At 37.1% G+C, this 17,780-nt stretch overlaps 3 protein-coding genes across 3 annotated transcripts; 2 read left to right on the top strand and 1 right to left on the bottom strand.

The window, feature by feature from the left end:
* Nucleotides 1-5,575: 5,575 nt before the first annotated feature.
* On the bottom strand, nucleotides 5,576-9,432 carry LOC147939690 (uncharacterized). Its single transcript, XM_087460990.1, has 6 exons — nucleotides 9,337-9,432; nucleotides 8,778-9,177; nucleotides 8,220-8,724; nucleotides 7,895-8,024; nucleotides 7,270-7,753; nucleotides 5,576-6,999 (listed from the first exon to the last, which is right to left on the bottom strand). Exons 1-6 carry the CDS (start codon nucleotides 9,430-9,432, stop codon nucleotides 5,576-5,578), a joined length of 3,039 nt encoding a protein of 1,012 aa, XP_087317116.1.
* Nucleotides 9,433-12,038: 2,606 nt separating this feature from the next.
* Nucleotides 12,039-14,221, top strand: LOC104706307 (pseudo histidine-containing phosphotransfer protein 2). Its single transcript, XM_087463440.1, has 6 exons — nucleotides 12,039-12,707; nucleotides 12,905-13,035; nucleotides 13,379-13,447; nucleotides 13,549-13,620; nucleotides 13,772-13,844; nucleotides 13,992-14,221. Exons 1-6 carry the CDS (start codon nucleotides 12,648-12,650, stop codon nucleotides 14,037-14,039), a joined length of 453 nt encoding a protein of 150 aa, XP_087319566.1. The 5' UTR covers nucleotides 12,039-12,647; the 3' UTR covers nucleotides 14,040-14,221.
* A 1,509-nt stretch (nucleotides 14,222-15,730) lies between these two features.
* On the top strand, nucleotides 15,731-17,523 carry LOC104706305 (protein DETOXIFICATION 52). Its single transcript, XM_010422482.2, has one exon. It carries the CDS (start codon nucleotides 15,807-15,809, stop codon nucleotides 17,328-17,330), a length of 1,524 nt encoding a protein of 507 aa, XP_010420784.1. The 5' UTR covers nucleotides 15,731-15,806; the 3' UTR covers nucleotides 17,331-17,523.
* Nucleotides 17,524-17,780: the final 257 nt, after the last annotated feature.

Genomic DNA, 17,780 nt, shown 5'->3' with positions numbered 1-17,780 from the left:
GTATACTCGATATTCTGAATTGATGCAAGTTCTGCATGTTGCTGAACAAAATAATGAGCTCGTGATGATAAATCATCACACCCGTCCAACTGGATCAGCTCCACTTTCAGAAGTGAATGTTGCTACATGCAGCTATAATAATTGGCAAGGACGAGGACGTGGACGCGGACGCGGTTGAGGCCGTGGTCATGGTCGTGGAGGAGGTCGTGGACGAGGAAAAGGAAGAGGTTTCTCTCCTAATGACTTCAACGCAAGAAAAAACAACAAGCATCTTCAAATCAATAATGTTGGTCGCGTTATAAAGAAACAAGGTGAAAGTACTTGTTACAGATGCGGCATGAAAGGGCATTGGTATCAGACATGTCGTATTCCAAAATATTTGGCCGATCTGTACCAAGCATCCCAAAAGGCAAAAGAAAGGGATGTTGAGACCAACCTCATTTATGATAAAGCTGGACCTTCTTTCCATGACCTAAACGATGAACCCCATCATGATATAGCAGATTTTCTCGTTGATAATGAAAACGGAAAATCATGCGAATAAGGCCGATATGCCATGATATGCCTTGTCATAGTTTGATATGTACTTTATGTTTATAAAATGTCTTTTTTTTTTTTGGATAATAGTTTTATTGTAATATATAATAAGTTTTTTTGTAAGACCTTTTGTTATTTCATTAATGTTTATTTTATAAATATTTTATCTCAGAAAATTTCAAATTTTGAGATTGAGGATGGAGATATGTGTCTAGCAGACAGTGCTACAACGCACTCAATACTTAAAGAGAAAAAAATATTTCTCCTCTCTCAAAATAAAAGACTCTGCTAGAAGCGTGAGCACTATATGTGGTAATGCAAAGATTATTATAGGCTCTGAAAAAGCCAGTTTTTCAATGCCAAGGGAAACAAAATTTGAAATTGATGCATTATATTGCCCTAAGTCTCATAGAAACTTGATTAGTTTCAGAGATATCCAAAGAAATGGACATCATATAGACACTCTGAATAAGAATGGCATTGAATATCTTTACAAAATATCTGAGGAGAAACATATATTGGAAGAATTGCCAATGTTATCCTCTGGATTGTATTGCACAAAAATAAATATTTTTGCATCTTATGTTACAGTAAACTCTAAGTTTACTAGTACATTTAAGATATGGCATGAAAGACTTGGACATCCTGGTTCAGTCATGATGCGAAAAATTGTGCAAAATTCTGGTCATCCATTGAAGAAGCAAAAGATTTTTAGATCTGATGAGTTTTCATGTGATACATGTTCTCAAAGAAAACTCATAACTCGGCCATCGCCAGCCAAAATTGGGAATGAATCACCATTGTTCTTAAAGAGAATACATGGTGACATATGTGGACCTATCCACCCTTCATGCGGGTCGTTTCGTTATTTTATGGTAATGATTGATGCATCTAGTAGATGGTCAAATGTGTGTTTATTGACAACACGAAACACGGCTTTCGCAAAATTCATTGCCCAAATAATCAGGTTGAAAGCTCAATTCCCTGATTATGCCATAAAGAAAGTCAGACTTGATAACGCTGGTGAATTTACTTCACAAGCTTTCAATTACTATTGTATGTCAATAGGAATCGATGTTGAGCATCTGGTTCCTCATGTTCATACACAAAATGACATGGCTGAATCTTTAATTAAACGGCTACAACTCATTGCTAGACCGTTAATATTGAGAACAAAGCTCCCAATTTCTATATGGGGTCATGCTATATTGCATGCTGCGGCATTGGTCCAAATATGACCAATCGCATATAATAACTATTCTCCTTTACAATTAGCATCTGGCCAAGAACCAAACATATCCTATCTCCGTATTTTTGGATGTGCGGTTTATGTTCCTATAGCCCCACCGCAAAGAACAAAAATGGGGCCACAAAGGAGATTGGGCATATATGTCGGTTATGCATCACCTAGTATGATTCGATATCTTGAACCGCAAACTGGTGATATGTTTACGGCACGTTTTGCCGATTGCCATTTTAATGATGATGAATTTCCAGCGTTAGGGGGAGGAATTAAACAAGTACCAAAAGATATTACATGGTATACACCATCTTTGATATATATTAATCCCCCTACAAATCAACGTGAACTGGAAGTTCAGAAAGTTGTACATTTACAAAGTTTGGCAAATCAATTACCAGATGCGTTCATAGATACAAAAAGGGTGACAAAGTCATATATCCCCGCTGCAAATGCACCACCAAGAGTTGAAATTCCTAGAGATGAACTTGATGGAAGCGAAGCTAATGAACCTAAGGTTCAATTGAAAAGGGGGAGGCCAATGGGCTCTAAAGATAAAAATCCCCGAAAGAAAAAGAAAATGGGAGATGAAAAGGTTCAAGAAGAACCAAATAAAGAGAAAAGTCCTCAGGATGATACAGAAAAATATGAGGTTCCTATTAACTATGCTCAAATAGAATGTTATGGTATAGAGATGAAATCGATGATGATAATGGAATATTCTCTTTTTCTGTATCTAAAGAGATTGATCATGAAAAAGACGATCCAGATCCAAGGTCCGTATCAGAATGCCAACATAGGCCTGATTGGGAGAAATGGAAAAAGGCTATGTCTTTGGACCTTGGATCAATAAAAGAAATGTCTTTGGACCTCTTGTCACTGCATCTAAAGATGTTAAACCTGTTGGTTGCAAATGGGTATTTGTGCGAAAAAGAAATGAGAAAGATGAAATCACACGATATAAAGCCCGACTTGTTGCACAAGGTTTTTCTCAAAGACCTGGAGTTGATTATGAAGAAACATATTCTCCAGTCATGGATGCAATTACATTCAGGTACTTAATGAGCGTAACGGCTTCTAAGAATTTAGAAATGTACCTTATAGATGTAGTGACAACATATTTATATGGATCATTAGATAATGATATATACATAAAAATCCCAGAAGGATTTAAGATTCCTGAGGCATTAGACTCTAAGTCTAATGAAATTTGTGTGATCAAATTACAGCGATCATTTTACGGATTAAAACAATCTGGGCACATGTGGTATAATCGCTTAAGCGAATACCTAGTGAAGAAAGGGTATGTTAATAATGAAATATGCCCATGCGTCTTCATAAAAAAATCTCCATCGGGATTTGTGATCATTGATGTATATGTTGATGATCTAAATATAATTAGAACTCAAAAGGAGAGTGATGATGCAAGAATTCATATGAAAGAAGAGTTTGAAATGAAAGATCTTGGAAAGACAAAATTCTGTCTCGGGCTTCAAATAGAGCATTTCCAAGATGAAATATTTGTGCATCAATCAAATTATACGAAAAAGATTTTAAAGCACTTTAATATGGACAAAGCGACTCCTTTGAGTACTCCAATGGTCAATAGATCTCTGAATATCGATAGTGATCCATTCAGACCTTGTGAAAACAACGAGAAAATACTTGGTCCCGAAGTATCTTATATGAGTGCTATCGGTGGACTCATGTATCTTGCAAATTGCACTAGACCAGACATTGCATTTGCTACAAAACTTCTTGCAAGATACAACTCATCCCCTACTCGTAGGCATTGGAATGGGATAAAACATATTCTCCGTTATCTTCAAGGTACGATTGACTTGGGATTATTCTATCCTAGAAACTCTTCGGTTGGTCTAGTTGGTTTTGCAGATGCAGGATATTTGTCAGATCCACATAAATCCCGATCCCAAACTGGATATTTTTTCACAATTGGAGGAACTGCAATCTCATGGCGCTCACAGAAACAGACTTTGGTCGCCACTTCCTCAAATGCAGAAATAATTGCTCTTCATGAAGCATCGAGGGAATGTGTATGGCTCAGATCAATGACTAACCACATACAAGAATCGAGTGGAATAGTCACCAGTAAAGAGCCAACAACATTATTTGAAGACAATGTTGCTTGTGTCGCTCAAATCAAAGAAGGTTACATCAAGAGCGACAGAATAAAGCATATACCTCCAAGATTTTTCTCCTACACTCAAGAACTCGAGCAAAAGAAGGAAATTGATATCCAACATATCCGCTCATGTGACAATCCAGCAGATCTATTCACAAAGGCGCTTCCGACTAGCACATTCAGAAAGCATATTCATAATATTGGAATGCGGCATCTACGAGATCTGTGAAGTTTTTTCGAGGGGGAGTTTACACTACTGTACTCTTTTTTCCTTGTCATGGTTTTTATCCCAATGGATTTTTCCATGATGAGGTTTTTAATGAGGCAGTGTTTAACTCATCACTAGTGATGGATACTCAAGGGGGAATGTTGTAAAATGTGTGTGTATCCATCAAAACATGTGTCTCTCTTTATGCCATAACACTTGAAACACTTGTTCACCACTTGTTCTCAACCTCTCTTTGTTTTCTTCCTCTATAAATAAGAATTATGTACAAGAGAAGAAGATAGATGAGAAGTCATTTTATCTCTCTAGTTTTTCTCTATTTCTTTCTCTAGCTTATCTCTAAATCCACACTTATTTTCTAGATCTTTTCTCATTTGATTCTTGTTGCCTCCAAACTTATAATATAGTTCATAACAATAACAATAATGACATTTTTGTGTCTTTAGATGTCTTTGAGGTGTCGTTTATGTCTCTGTCCAGACATTTATCTCTCCTCTTTAGACATTTTTCTCTGTTCATTTATTGTATTTTATTTAAAGACCTTCAATAAAGTTGTCCAATGGAGTTGCTCTTAGAAACCAGTCGGTCTTTATTCATATCATATCTCACGAGATAAAATATATACCCAACAAACTATCTGAACCACCTATACCGAACCAAACCACAACTGATCCTATTTTGGTCATATAATTGGTTTGAGTTTTTCTATTTGCCACCTTTCTGTTAAACACAAGCTTTCCCGGGTTTATAGTCGTCCTTAACCGTGTAGTAACCTAATTCATCGCAGTTGATCAACGGTGTCAGCGATTATTTCAGGATTAAAAAAAAAAAAAAAAGTACCATTCCTTGTTCAGATTTCTCAATGTATATAACTATAGAGAAGGGAACCTTAGAATCTTAGATCAACAACCCAACAAAAAATAAAAGGATTAGCAAAACAGAAAACTGTTACACTATATATGTGTAAGAGTTTAATTAGTACTTTGCGAAGCTTATTTCACCTAGAATGCAGAGGGGTCATATAATTCTGAGCATCAGGTCACCTTTTAGCATCAAGTTCCATAATCTTGTCTGCTTCCAAGTTAGTGGTGGTTACCACCTTAAAAGGATTTAGCACCACCATGGTGCAGGGAGCTGTTTTATTCAACTCCACTGCCAAATCATACAGTTCAGAGAAGTCCTTACAAAAGAACAATAATTTATGTAGAAAAGCAATAGATGTAAATAACCTAAGTAAAAGCAACCAATATTTTTTTTAGCCTAGATAACAGCCGCCCTCTCGCTCCTTTGCGAGACCATCAACAAACATAGCCTGAAAGTACAATATAAATGATCATGGAAACGTAGGCCTTACCAATCATATACCATCATGCAAAGTATCTCAACCTCGTGTCATGTGTATATATTACCTTTGCATGTCCAGTATATATTACCTCTGTGAGAAAGAGCAGTGAAAAAACAGGTGATCTCGTGTTTCCATGAGGCTGTTGCATAGTTTGCAGCTCGAATCAACATTGAGGTTCCAGTTTTGCATCATGTCCCCAGTTGAAAGTCTGTTCTTCATGACCAACCAAGTTATGAAAGCATATTTCGGCGTACAGAAGGGGAACCAAACCGCTTTGTAATTTTCCATTATTGGACGTGCAACTCGGATGAGGGACCAAGTGTCCTTAGTCTTAAAGCTTCTGCTATATACACTGTTTTTACCTTTCCAAAGAGCGACATCTTGTTCTGCAGTTCTTCCCAGTTTGTGTTGTTGTATCTCCTCTTCCACCTGATTGAGCAGAGGTTGTCTGGATTGAGCCATAACTTCTGCCATAGTACTCGCTGCAGAGACACCAAGAGTGACTATCCATCTATCCCCAACCTTGTCATGTAAACAACCCATAGAACTCCAATTGTCAAACCAAACCAAAGTAGTTTCACCATTCTTAACGTCTATCCGATGGAATTGTGCAGCTAAACTCCTGTACTTCAAAATTTTGTTCCATATCCAAGAACCAGAGGGGGAGAAAGATTTCTCCGTCCACAAAGAGCCACTTCTGAGCAGATATTTTTTAACCCAATCAACCCATAGCGAGTCCCGAGCAGATAGAATTCTCCAGATCAGCTTCAACATACTAACTTTATTAGCTTCTGCAATAGATCGCAGGCCTAATCTTTCTTCACTTTTAGGTAAGCATACCTCTGTCCAAGCCACCTTTGCTTTCTTGGGGTTTAGAGAAGGGACAGACCACAAGAAAGCAGAACATAACTTGTCTATTTCCTTTATACAAGCTTTGGGAAGTCGAAAAGCAGAAATCCAAAAGTTTGTTAGGCTAAAAATCACCGAACTTAGTAGTTGTAGCCTGCCAGCAAAAGAAAGCGACCTAGCAGTCCAGGAGCGTATTTGCGATCGAATCCGTTCTAGAAGAGGAATATAATCAGCTGCAGACATTCGTTTAGGAAGGAGAGGCACCCCGAGATACCGAACCGGTAGTGCACTAGACTTGAAAGGAAACTGTTGCAGAATCTCTGCCTTTATATCCGGAGAGATCCCTGCCATGAACAAGGTTGATTTCTCAAGACTAATCTGTAACCCTGAATGATGAGCAAAATCGTCAAAGACCTCCAATACCCCCTCTACTGATCGCTTATTCCCAGCAGTAAAAACCATTAAATCATCCGGAAAACTGAGATGAGTGAGGTTTAGCTTGTGACATTTTGGATGGAAATCAAATTGCTTGTTTTGAGCGGCTTTGTCAAGCTTGCGAGACAACACATTCATGCAAATGAAGAACAAATAAGGTCTCAACGAGCAACCTTGTCTGAGACCTCTCTTGCTTCCAAAATAACCCGCAAGTTCTCCATTAACTTGAACAGAGAAAGAGGCAGATGTGATACATATTTCAATCTAGAGGATAAATTGGTCAGGAAAATCAAGAGCTCTTAATGTAGTGAGGAGGAACCCCCACTGCACTGAGTCAAAAGATTTGGAAATATCTATTTTCATGGCACAACAAGGAGAAATGAATTCCTTATGGTAATCTTTGACAAGCTATGTGGCTAGAAGCACATTCTCCATTAACAATCTGTCTTTAATAAAGGCTGATTGAGTGGAGGAAATTAATTTGGGGAGAATACCTTTGAGCCTTGTAGCAAGAATCTTGGAAATGACCTTGTACAAAACATTGCAACAAGAAATTGGCATGTAATCCTTCATAATCTTGGCCTCTGTTTTCTTAGGTATGAGAGCTAAAATAGTGGAGTTAACACCCTTGGGGAGAAAACCTATCCTAAAGAAAGATTGAACTGCTACAGCGAAATCATCCCCCACTATGGTCCAAGACTCTTTAAAAAACTCCTCAGTGAATCCATCAAGACCTGGGGACTTGTTTGTGCGCATAGCAAACAGAACCTTTTTAATTTCCTCCTTAGTAACCTCCTTAGTAAGCATAGACTTATCAGAAGAGTCACATTTAAAGCTCAATAGGTCTGCCAACTTCTTAGTTGTCCATTCGACATAATATGCTGGTGAAAACTTGAGGAAGTCATGAAAATATCTCACCGCTTCCTCCTTGATGTCGTCTTGATCCGTAACTACACGGCCATCCGCACACTGAATCTCCTTAATATTGTTTCACAACTCCCTTAGCTTTGCAGACGCATAAAAAGCTTTGTTGTTCTGATCGCCAACCTTCAGCCAATGTAATTTGGCTTTTTGTTGCAGGTAACACTCTTCTATTTCAGATAAACATTGCTACTTAACATAAGCAGCAGCCTCCTCCTGTATCGCCTGAGAGGAAGGGGAGGTCATAGTCCGTTCCTGCATTGCACAAAGAGTTCCATAGGCCTCCTTCGTGCGTACAGTGATATTTCCCACCATTTGCTTTCCCATGCTGTGAAGGTGTGGTTTTAGTCATTTTAAGGATTGGGAGAAACGATGCATCGCAGAAGAGGAGTGAAACAGAGGAGGTGATTCTCTCCATCGGTCAACCAGTTGAGTTAGAAACTCCGACTGCGTTGTTACTGCATTTATAAACTTAAATGGCTTCTTCACACTCGATTTCGCTTCAGAGAGATAGAACCGGCACCTTAAATGGTCGGAACAACCCCCAGGCTCGAAGACAGAATAAGACTGACCATAATGCTGAATCCATTCCTGATTAACCAATACTCGATCCAGTTTCTTACAGATAACCCCATCCTGGCGTTTATTACACCAAGTAAATTGTTGGCCTTGATAGCTCATATCAACCAGACCACAAAGTTTGACAAGATCCTGAAAATCTCTCATACCCGCTGGAACAAAAGGAGAGGAATCATATAAAGAGTGATCCTCATTCTCCAAGATTTCGTTAAAGTCCCCACAGATAAGCCAAGCTTTACCCTGAAACAGCGGAGATGAGTAATAATGTCGCAGGTCGCTCCAGAGCTCCTTGCGTTCTGCAACCAAGTTTGACTCATAAACAAAGGTAACAAAAAAATCTTGCTTCCCCTCGACAGAAACTGAGACAGTTTTAAGCTGTGATGTCTTATACACTGGTGTAATGCGGACATTATTCCTCCAAACTATCCAAATCCTCCCCAATCTATGTTCTTCATATTTAGACATAAAGACCAGTCAACGAACACAGAGGCAGCAACTCTACCAGCTTTGCGTTCCTTTACTTTTGTTTCAAGCAAACAACCGAAATCAAAATTCCCACGCATAATCCACTCACGAACCACTCTATGCTTCTCTTTCCTATTAAAACCCCTGATATTCCAGAAAAACCCAGACATCAGATATTTTTTGGATAGTTTACGTGTTGGCAGATTACTAGGAGGAGGTCTAGAACTCTGCGAGCTGGTTTGCGAGATGAATTTATGTCCCTCCTTTAATGCACATGGAAGAGAGGGTCTAAGTGTCGTCCCCACTTGTGGTATGGCAGACTCAGTTCCTCGCTGATCAGTAATAAGCGATGTAACCTCAGTATCATCAACAACATGCTGTTGAGAAACATTCAAACTCTGTTCGAGATCGGTTGTGATATCCTCACCCTTCTCCCCCTTCTCACTAAGACAGGAAAATGAGTTAGAGAGCTTCGAAATGTCATCCTGACTTATAACTAACTGTTTATTCGGACTGCGAATTCCCTTAGTAGGTGTACACCAATCATGTTCCTTATCCTATGTCGTAGCAGCAGTAGATGTAGCCTCTACAGCTACCTTGTTCACTACTTGCAGGTTTACTGGAGCCACCTCCGCATTGCTCGTGGTACTTGTCGCTGCATTCCCTATAACAACTCCTCCTCTCTTATCCATGGCCAAACAGGCCAAGTTTGTGTGACCCCATTTTGAGCAATCAATGCATCGTGGAGGTAACCAAGGGTAAACAAATTCCACCACAGTATCACCTCCCTTCCCTGATTTAAAAGACATATGTTTAGGCAAGTTCTTTGTTAAGTCAACCTCGACAAAAACCTTAGCCTCCTCAAAAGATTTACACGCCTCTGTATCAGGGTGCAACTTCTTTGGCACGCCCAATGGACTGGTAATTGCACTTAACACTCCAGGAAAAGTACTTAGGAGGAACGTTTTTGACAATTACCCACATGGGAACCTGAGTAAGTTCTTCATGTGTCGAATCAACGATTGGACTCCATTTAGTGAGCACCACTGCAGCGCCACACAAATTCCACATACCATGTCTTAAGACCCTTTCACGAGTACGCACATCCGGAATCCGGAAGCGTACTGTGTAATTATCCATCACAAACACCTCAATCTTAATGGTTTTATCCCCTAATGTCCAGATCTTGTTCACAAGGGCATGAATACCACCTACGAAAGGAGCCTTTGCTAAAAAAAATCCTATAAGAAAATCTTCCCAGAGTGGTTGAGCTTCCTCAAAAACACTATATGGAATCCTTACTGTTGGCATACCATCAACATCCTCAACCGCCAACTCCACCTTCTCCATGCCCATTGGTTCCTTTACTATAGACACCCATGAACGATTCTGTTTATTGTGAATACCCCCCATCGGGTGACTTCCAACCATCTTCCCTTGCTCCTCAGGTGCCTTTCCTCCCACCTCCTCCACGATCAAGTTTCCTTGACTCATCCCACCAGCCTCGCTTACGTTGAGTTTCACCGACACATCAATATTTTCACGAACTACCAATAACTCCCCCTCATCAAGTACAACATTCTCCTTACCACCAACGAGAGAACCCCCAGCCACCGGCGGAGTAACCTCCCGCAGCATCAGACCTTGCGCAGGAAGCAAAGAACCCTAAATCGCACTTTTTCACCCTCAGACCAAAACGCACCGTATCGCTCTTGTTCGCCTTATTGGTATCAAATATATAAAAAACAAACTTGGTTCTAATGCATGCAGTAAGTTATCATCAATTATCATAGAATTCTTTGGCTGAGGGAATATAGAATAAGATATGAATTAAGATCCTTATCAGATGATGTGGGATAGCTTCCACAGTAGCTTTCTGTTCATTATGTAGCCACAGAAATGTTGCTTTCAAGTTTCAAGTCACAGCATACACAAAAGAAAAACATAGAACATCGGGAGCTAAAACTATGAACTCACCTTCACAGTCTCAGGATCTTATGTATCTCACCGACCGAGTACAGTAGTCAGTAGATTTCCGATAGTTAGGTCGCCTCCAGTGACACCAGCCTATACACAAGTCACAAGCAAAGGAATCATCAACACTAGAGAATTATTTCAAAGCGATTATTACATACAAAATTGGATCAAATCAACAAGCTATTGACTAAAAAATTAGACCGCCGTACGTCAAAGGAGGAAACTGAAATCTAACTGGAAGTGAGATCAGAGGTGAGCTTGCTGTTGTTCTCCACAATTTCGCGTTCGCTCCACGGAGTTATTTGGGAACCATGTCGCCGACAAATTAGGGCTAGATGATGACGTGCACCAGAAACCAATATGCTTTGACCTTTGATTTCCTTTCTTTTTTTATTTTATTTTTTTTAATCGATTTCCTTTTTTTCTTTTTTTAAGAGAGTTCTACTCTACGCGGGTAAAAAAAAAGAAAAAAAAAATCTTTTTCATAGTCCCTAAATTAAAGAGAATATATCAATATATCAATTTCTTGAAAACTGATAAAAACAAATAATTTATATATAATGAAATTACACAGTGAAGATCATCATCTCCCCTTTTGAGAAACTACTCATGCATGTCCCTAGAAGAAAACTATCTTTGAAGAATAAATATATATGTGTCAGTACAACCACTATATATCTTGTCAATTTGTTATCAGCAAAAGAAAACAGTTAGTACGAGGTTTCATCTACTTCCCAGCTTCGGTTAGTTTAGCGATCTTGCTTGGTCCCTAGTTTGACTACTATAATTCACTCTTTTGCAATTAGGCGGGAAATGGAATTGGGTCTTATAAAGACTTATGTATCTTTCTTTCTTTTTATTTCTCAAATTCATAGAAAAATCAGTTAATAATAAAGAAATATGGTAAAATATATGTATGCACTATGTATGATCTACAGAATAATAATTGATTACGTTACGAACTTTCTAGAATAGCAAATTAGACCGTCGGATAAGAAAAGAATCAAATGGCCAACAGTTTTATCAAGAATCCATTTAAAGTTTTAAAAACCTTTATTGAATCAGATTTTCTGAAATCTCTGATTATTATTTTCCCAAAGATTCAAAACTTTATCTACCTTATCAAAAAAAAAAATCGTAGTATTTTAGTAATATATTAAAAAGTAAAAAGGTTTCATATAAGTTAGTTAATACACAGTTTTAAAATCCTCTTAGGATCTCTAAAAAAATATGGACCGGCTTGTACGTAGAAGTACAATCAAATTCCTTTTCCGTTTCAACACTTTTTCATAAACAATGTTTAAGTAATGTATGAACTATCGACGAAAAAAATTGTATCAAACTGATTGTTATGGTTGACCCAAAAGAAAATGAAACTAATTTTTATTGTACTAAACCAATTTAATTTGCTCAAAATTGGAGAAGCCAATTACAGAAACTTATACCGACACCAAAATATAATGTAAATCAATTTGTAACTCCACATCTAAACAAAAGGATTCTACTGTTAAGTTCTTTTTTTTATATATTAATTCCAGATTATGTATTTATTTTTCAAGATTTGGTATCAGGCTTTCTTAAAGTCACAGATTATTAGAGTCATTGTACCACCCATGACTCCTTGGAAACTACGATAAATAATCTAAGAGAAAACATATTATGTAATTAATTAATCTTTAAGTAAAACATATTATCGGTCGAATACGATTTGTTTCAGTTTCAGTTCACACACATACGATTTTAATTTGTGCAAATGTTGCTTCAAGATTTTGTCATTAAATTATACAAAATTATTCTTTCACTTTATTGCCATATTTATATGGATTTCTGTACATGCAACATGTACACGCATTTTGCAAAAACTATATATATATATATTCTTCTGTAGATTGCAAAAACTTATTTTCAAACAAATAGTTAGTTAGTTTAAATGGTGATCAAATCTCTGCATCTACAAGTTCAAGAGATGAGACAATCTTTCTTTGACGAGGTTAGTAATTTTCAAAATAATGCACATATAAGCGTATATATATATATTGACGCAGAGAAATGCCGTTGAGTTATGTTTTGAATTACTTAAAAAAAATATATATATTCGTTTTACACATGAAACAAAACAAAAATGTAAAGACACAGACTTTACAATGAGGAATCTCGTTTAATCTTTCAATATAAATATTTATGCAGGGGTACCTTAATTGTCAGTATACTCAACTTGAGGTTTTGGCGAAAGACACAAACCCTAATTTTATTATAGAAATAATAACTCTTTATTTCAGAGACTCCCCTAATGTAATTGCTGCTTTGGAACATGAATTGTGAGTTTTCCCATCTCTCTCTCTCTCTCCAGTTGAAATCCACTTGATATTACACTCATGGAATGCATCATTATTAGAATTTATATAATGTAATGATAGATACATTAGATTGTGTATTCAAAAAAACTAGGTTTGAAGATTAGATGCCAATTGTTTTTTTTTTTTAACTTAAATAAAAGGCCCCATAAATCTATTATACCGTAAACTGTTGGACCGGATATATATATTGAACGATAATTATATGCTTAATTTATGATTTGACTAAATGGTTGGTATGATTAATTTAAAACTTGACTAATGGCTGGTATGTAAAGTTTATATATGTTGATTAATTTTGAAACAGGGAGCGAGAGCCGATAGAGGTACCCATGATTACCAAATGCATTCTTCGGTTACAAAGCAGCAGCGCCAGGCTAGTGACAATAATATTTTTGTAATCTAGTTTAAAATATGAATATAGATAAGAATTTGACATTAATTAACATTAATAAAATACTGAATTTTCCCATACAGCATCGGCGCTATCAAAGTTTTTGAGGAACTTAAGAAAGCCAACACATTTCTACAAGCTGGCAACATAGAAGGGTAAGAACGTTCTCTTTCATTCCTGTTACAAATATATATTCAAAAAATTCGAATACGTGCATAAGTTTTTATTTTGCCATATATATTGAGATATATATGAAATTAATGTTCGTTAACAAAATAGATTTTGTGGAAAATTTTGTTTTTGAAGAATAAAAGCAGCATTACGTGATATTAAGAAAGAGCACAGTGAACTCCGGGCAAAGTTTGAGACTTATTTCCAGGTTTATAAATTTTGTAACTAAATGAGTCTTAATTAATAACGTATGGATTATTATGTGCTCGAATTATGGTATAATCAGCTATTGTAAACTTGCATATCATAATTTGAAATTGGAATCTAATTCTAGCTTCTTCACTGTGTTTGCCAGTTGATGAGACAAGCTGGTCCAACAGATGTAGCTGTGAATTCAAGTTGATAATATGTAAGCCAAGTAGTTAATTGGTTCGTACGATAAATATTCCACCTGCCCAAATTCAACAACTGATCGATACCAGTCGATTATTGTAATGTTTAGAATGTTTTATTTGTTTTCTTGTGTTATGAAATGGAGTTTATTTCGATTAAATTAATAATATGTCGTCTAGAAGAAAAACAAAAGATACTGCTATACTGATAACAATATTTGCACTTTTAATTGAAAGAAACTTGGTGACATTTGGCACTTTTAATTTTCTAAACAAAAATTAGAAATAAAATTTGTGAAAAAATTATAATTGTCCCAAGGTTTGCAGATGATATCACCTTTTTATTGTTTGCAGCGCAAGATACGTCAGGATCACACGCCAAGTTTCTTTACGAAACCATTTCATTCAGTTTAATTGTTCTTTGGAACATATTTAGCTGTTTAACCTATTACATGCGACGACAAAAAAAAAAAAAAAAAAAAAAAAAAAAAAAAAAAAAACCTATTACATGCACAAGATAAATAATTTTAGTTACCGTTTGACTTTGAGAGAAGCGTAAAAAATAATCGAATTTGTGAATAGAAATATTTGAATATGTCGTGTAAAATGAACTCATCAGTCATCATACATGGCCCGGATTTTGATACAAATACTAGGGTTGTGTGTCTCGTTCGCGAGTTTACTTCATCTTTCTTCTGACTACCTATGTCTTTCTCTGTTTGATCTTTAATGGCGTGATTACACCGTTAGCAAACCAATAAAACCCTAAACGACCTCACACATCGACTAGTTTCTTGACGGATAGGGCCAAACTCCTCTAATGTTTTCTTACAACGTTATAAAGTATACACACGTACGTAGTCGCTAAGTGATTCATCAAAATTTAATGAACAGATTCATCACAGACATATAGTATGTAGAAAATTTCTAAAAACAAATAAAAATATAAATTACATGGTTTAAACTACAAGACAATTGAAAAATGTTATTTAGAACATATTTAATCTACTCGATTGGAGTGTGATTCCACAAAATCGCCTTATCTCGCTTAGTGAAGATTGGTTATGAATTGGGCCTTCGATCCTAATATGTAAGTCCAAAATTATTTTAAATTTAAAAAAATAATATAATTATGATTCTCATACTATCTATTGAAATGCATAACATTATCTAGTAACTTATAGTAAAGAATGTCATGTGGCGTTCTACAATATGTTGCGCATATTTTTAAGGATAAAATTTATTATTTATTTTAAATTTTGAACTTTTACAACAAATCAAATTAATAAATCAGTTCCAGCAATAATATTCCCTTATATTCTAAACAAATAATTTCAATTTTAAATAAATATATTTACAAAAAATAGACATTTTCATATGACTATTATGGAAATATGAATTTTTTATGTTTATTATATAATTGGGGGGATTTTTTACTATCAAAGAAAAAAACTAAAAAGCTAAAACAATACTATAAATCCAAAGAAATAATTTTGTTTTTATTGTAATAATACCTAAATATCTTAAAATATTAAGAATTCCTATTGTAGTTTAAAAAAACTCTTATCTGTAATTAATTTTTATATACTTAAAATCAAAAAGTCAATCTTATAAATAAATATTTGACTTCTTATATTTATGACCAATTCAACTGGCTAGACGTGATGTCAACGTAGGTTGTGTATAAATAAGAGAGGAGAGTTTTGCATTGGACATCCACAAATATTTATATCCATTAACTCTAATATTCTTCTTCTGGTTTCTTTCACACAGACAATATGGAAACCACAAACATCACCAGTCGCACAAATCTTCTTTCGAAGATAGATCTGGAAAAGCAAAACACTACCCCCATTTTCCCGACAATCACTGAGCTTAAAACAGAAGCGAAGTCTCTCTTCTCCTTAGCCTTCCCAACAATCCTTGCCGCCCTCATCGTCTACGCTCGCTCTGCCATCTCGATGCTCTTCCTCGGCCATATCGGTGAACTAGAGCTCGCTGGTGGATCCCTAGCCATTGCCTTTGCCAACATCACTGGCTACTCCGTTCTCTCAGGCCTTGCACTCGGCATGGATCCACTCTGTTCACAAGCCTTTGGAGCCGGCAAGCCGAAACTCCTCTCTCTAACTCTCCAACGAACCGTACTTTTCTTACTCACAAGTTCGCTAGCGATCCTCGCTCTATGGCTCAACTTGGGGAAGATCATGATCTATCTTCATCAAAATCCAACTATCTCATCGTTGGCCCAAACATATATCCTATGCTCTATTCCTGATTTGCTTACCAATTCATTTCTTCACCCTCTACGTATATACCTTCGAGCACAAGGTATCACAACCCCGCTAACCATCGCAACACTAGCCGGCACCATCTTGCACATACCCTTCAATTTCATCCTCGTTTCTTACCTCGGATGGGGTTTCATGGGTGTTTCAATGGCCGCAGCCGCTTCAAATCTTGTTGTTGTCATTTTCCTCGTGTCGCACGTTTGGATCGCAGGTCTACACCTGCCAACGTGGACTCGCCCCAGCTCGGAATGTTTCAAAGACTGGGGGCCACTGATCAGCTTAGCCATACCTAGCTGTGTCGGGTTATGCCTAGAGTGGTGGTGGTACGAGATCATGACTGTTCTATGTGGTTTGCTCATAAACCCTAGTACTCCAGTGGCAGCAATGGGCGTTCTTATCCAAACAACGTCTTTGCTTTACATTTTCCCGTCGTCTCTAGGGCTTGCGGTCTCCACCCGCGTAGGTAATGAACTCGGGTCAAACCGCCCGAACACGGCTAGGTTATCAGCCATAGTGGCGGTTTCCTTTGCTGGGGTAATGGGTATGACGGCGTCTGCGTTTGCTTGGGGCGTCAGCGATGTTTGGGGACGGATCTTCACAAACGACGTTGACATCATCACATTAACCGCGGCTGCGCTGCCAATTCTTGGACTCTGCGAGCTCGGGAACTGCCCGCAAACAGTAGGTTGTGGGGTTGTTAGAGGCACCGCGCGGCCATCCAAGGCGGCCAACATAAATCTAGGAGCGTTTTACCTCGTTGGAACACCTGTAGCCGTTGGGTTAACGTTTTGGGCCGGATATGGATTTTGCGGACTTTGGTTAGGTCTTTTCGCGGCTCAGATGAGTTGTGCTTCCATGATGCTTTATGTCGTGGCTACTACGGACTGGGAGAAAGAAGCTACGAGAGCCAGAAAGCTAACGTGCGCAGAAAACGTTGATGTGGTAATAACAACGCAAACGAGCGGAGACTTATCGGATCCATTAATTTACGTTGTCACTGTCGCTACTGACTGACATGATCCAACCGCATGCTTTGAGATTTATTAAATATTGTGAGAATTTATTTTTGTCCAATGAGAAAGAAACCAAAATATAATAAATTGGATTCATAATTTTGATACAAAGTCACCTTGTCCTAGTTATTTGCACCTCATGCTATTTAGAGATTTGTTTTTTCCTATATATATATAATTTGTTGAATCGTATATTTTGATTTTTGATTGCTCCAGCCTCCAGATTTCGAATTCGAATTCAACAAACCGAGTACGTGTATAACATTTTCTCTGTTCACTTGTACTTTGGTTATATAGACAGATAGATGATGACTAAAACATTCTCGTTCACGTTATTTAGTTGAGTTTATTATTCAATTTAAGATGATACATTTTTTTATGGATAGTAATTACATGTTAATTTATTTTTGACTTCTCTAATATTAGATCATAACTTTTTTGTCAACAAAAT

Source organism: Camelina sativa, chromosome 8, assembly GCF_030686135.1.
Source record: "Camelina sativa cultivar CO46 ecotype springtype chromosome 8, ASM3068613v1".
NCBI classification, from domain to species: domain Eukaryota; kingdom Viridiplantae; phylum Streptophyta; class Magnoliopsida; order Brassicales; family Brassicaceae; genus Camelina; species Camelina sativa.
Note: the sequence above shows the minus strand (reverse complement) of the source record. Positions and strands in the feature narration are given on the sequence as shown.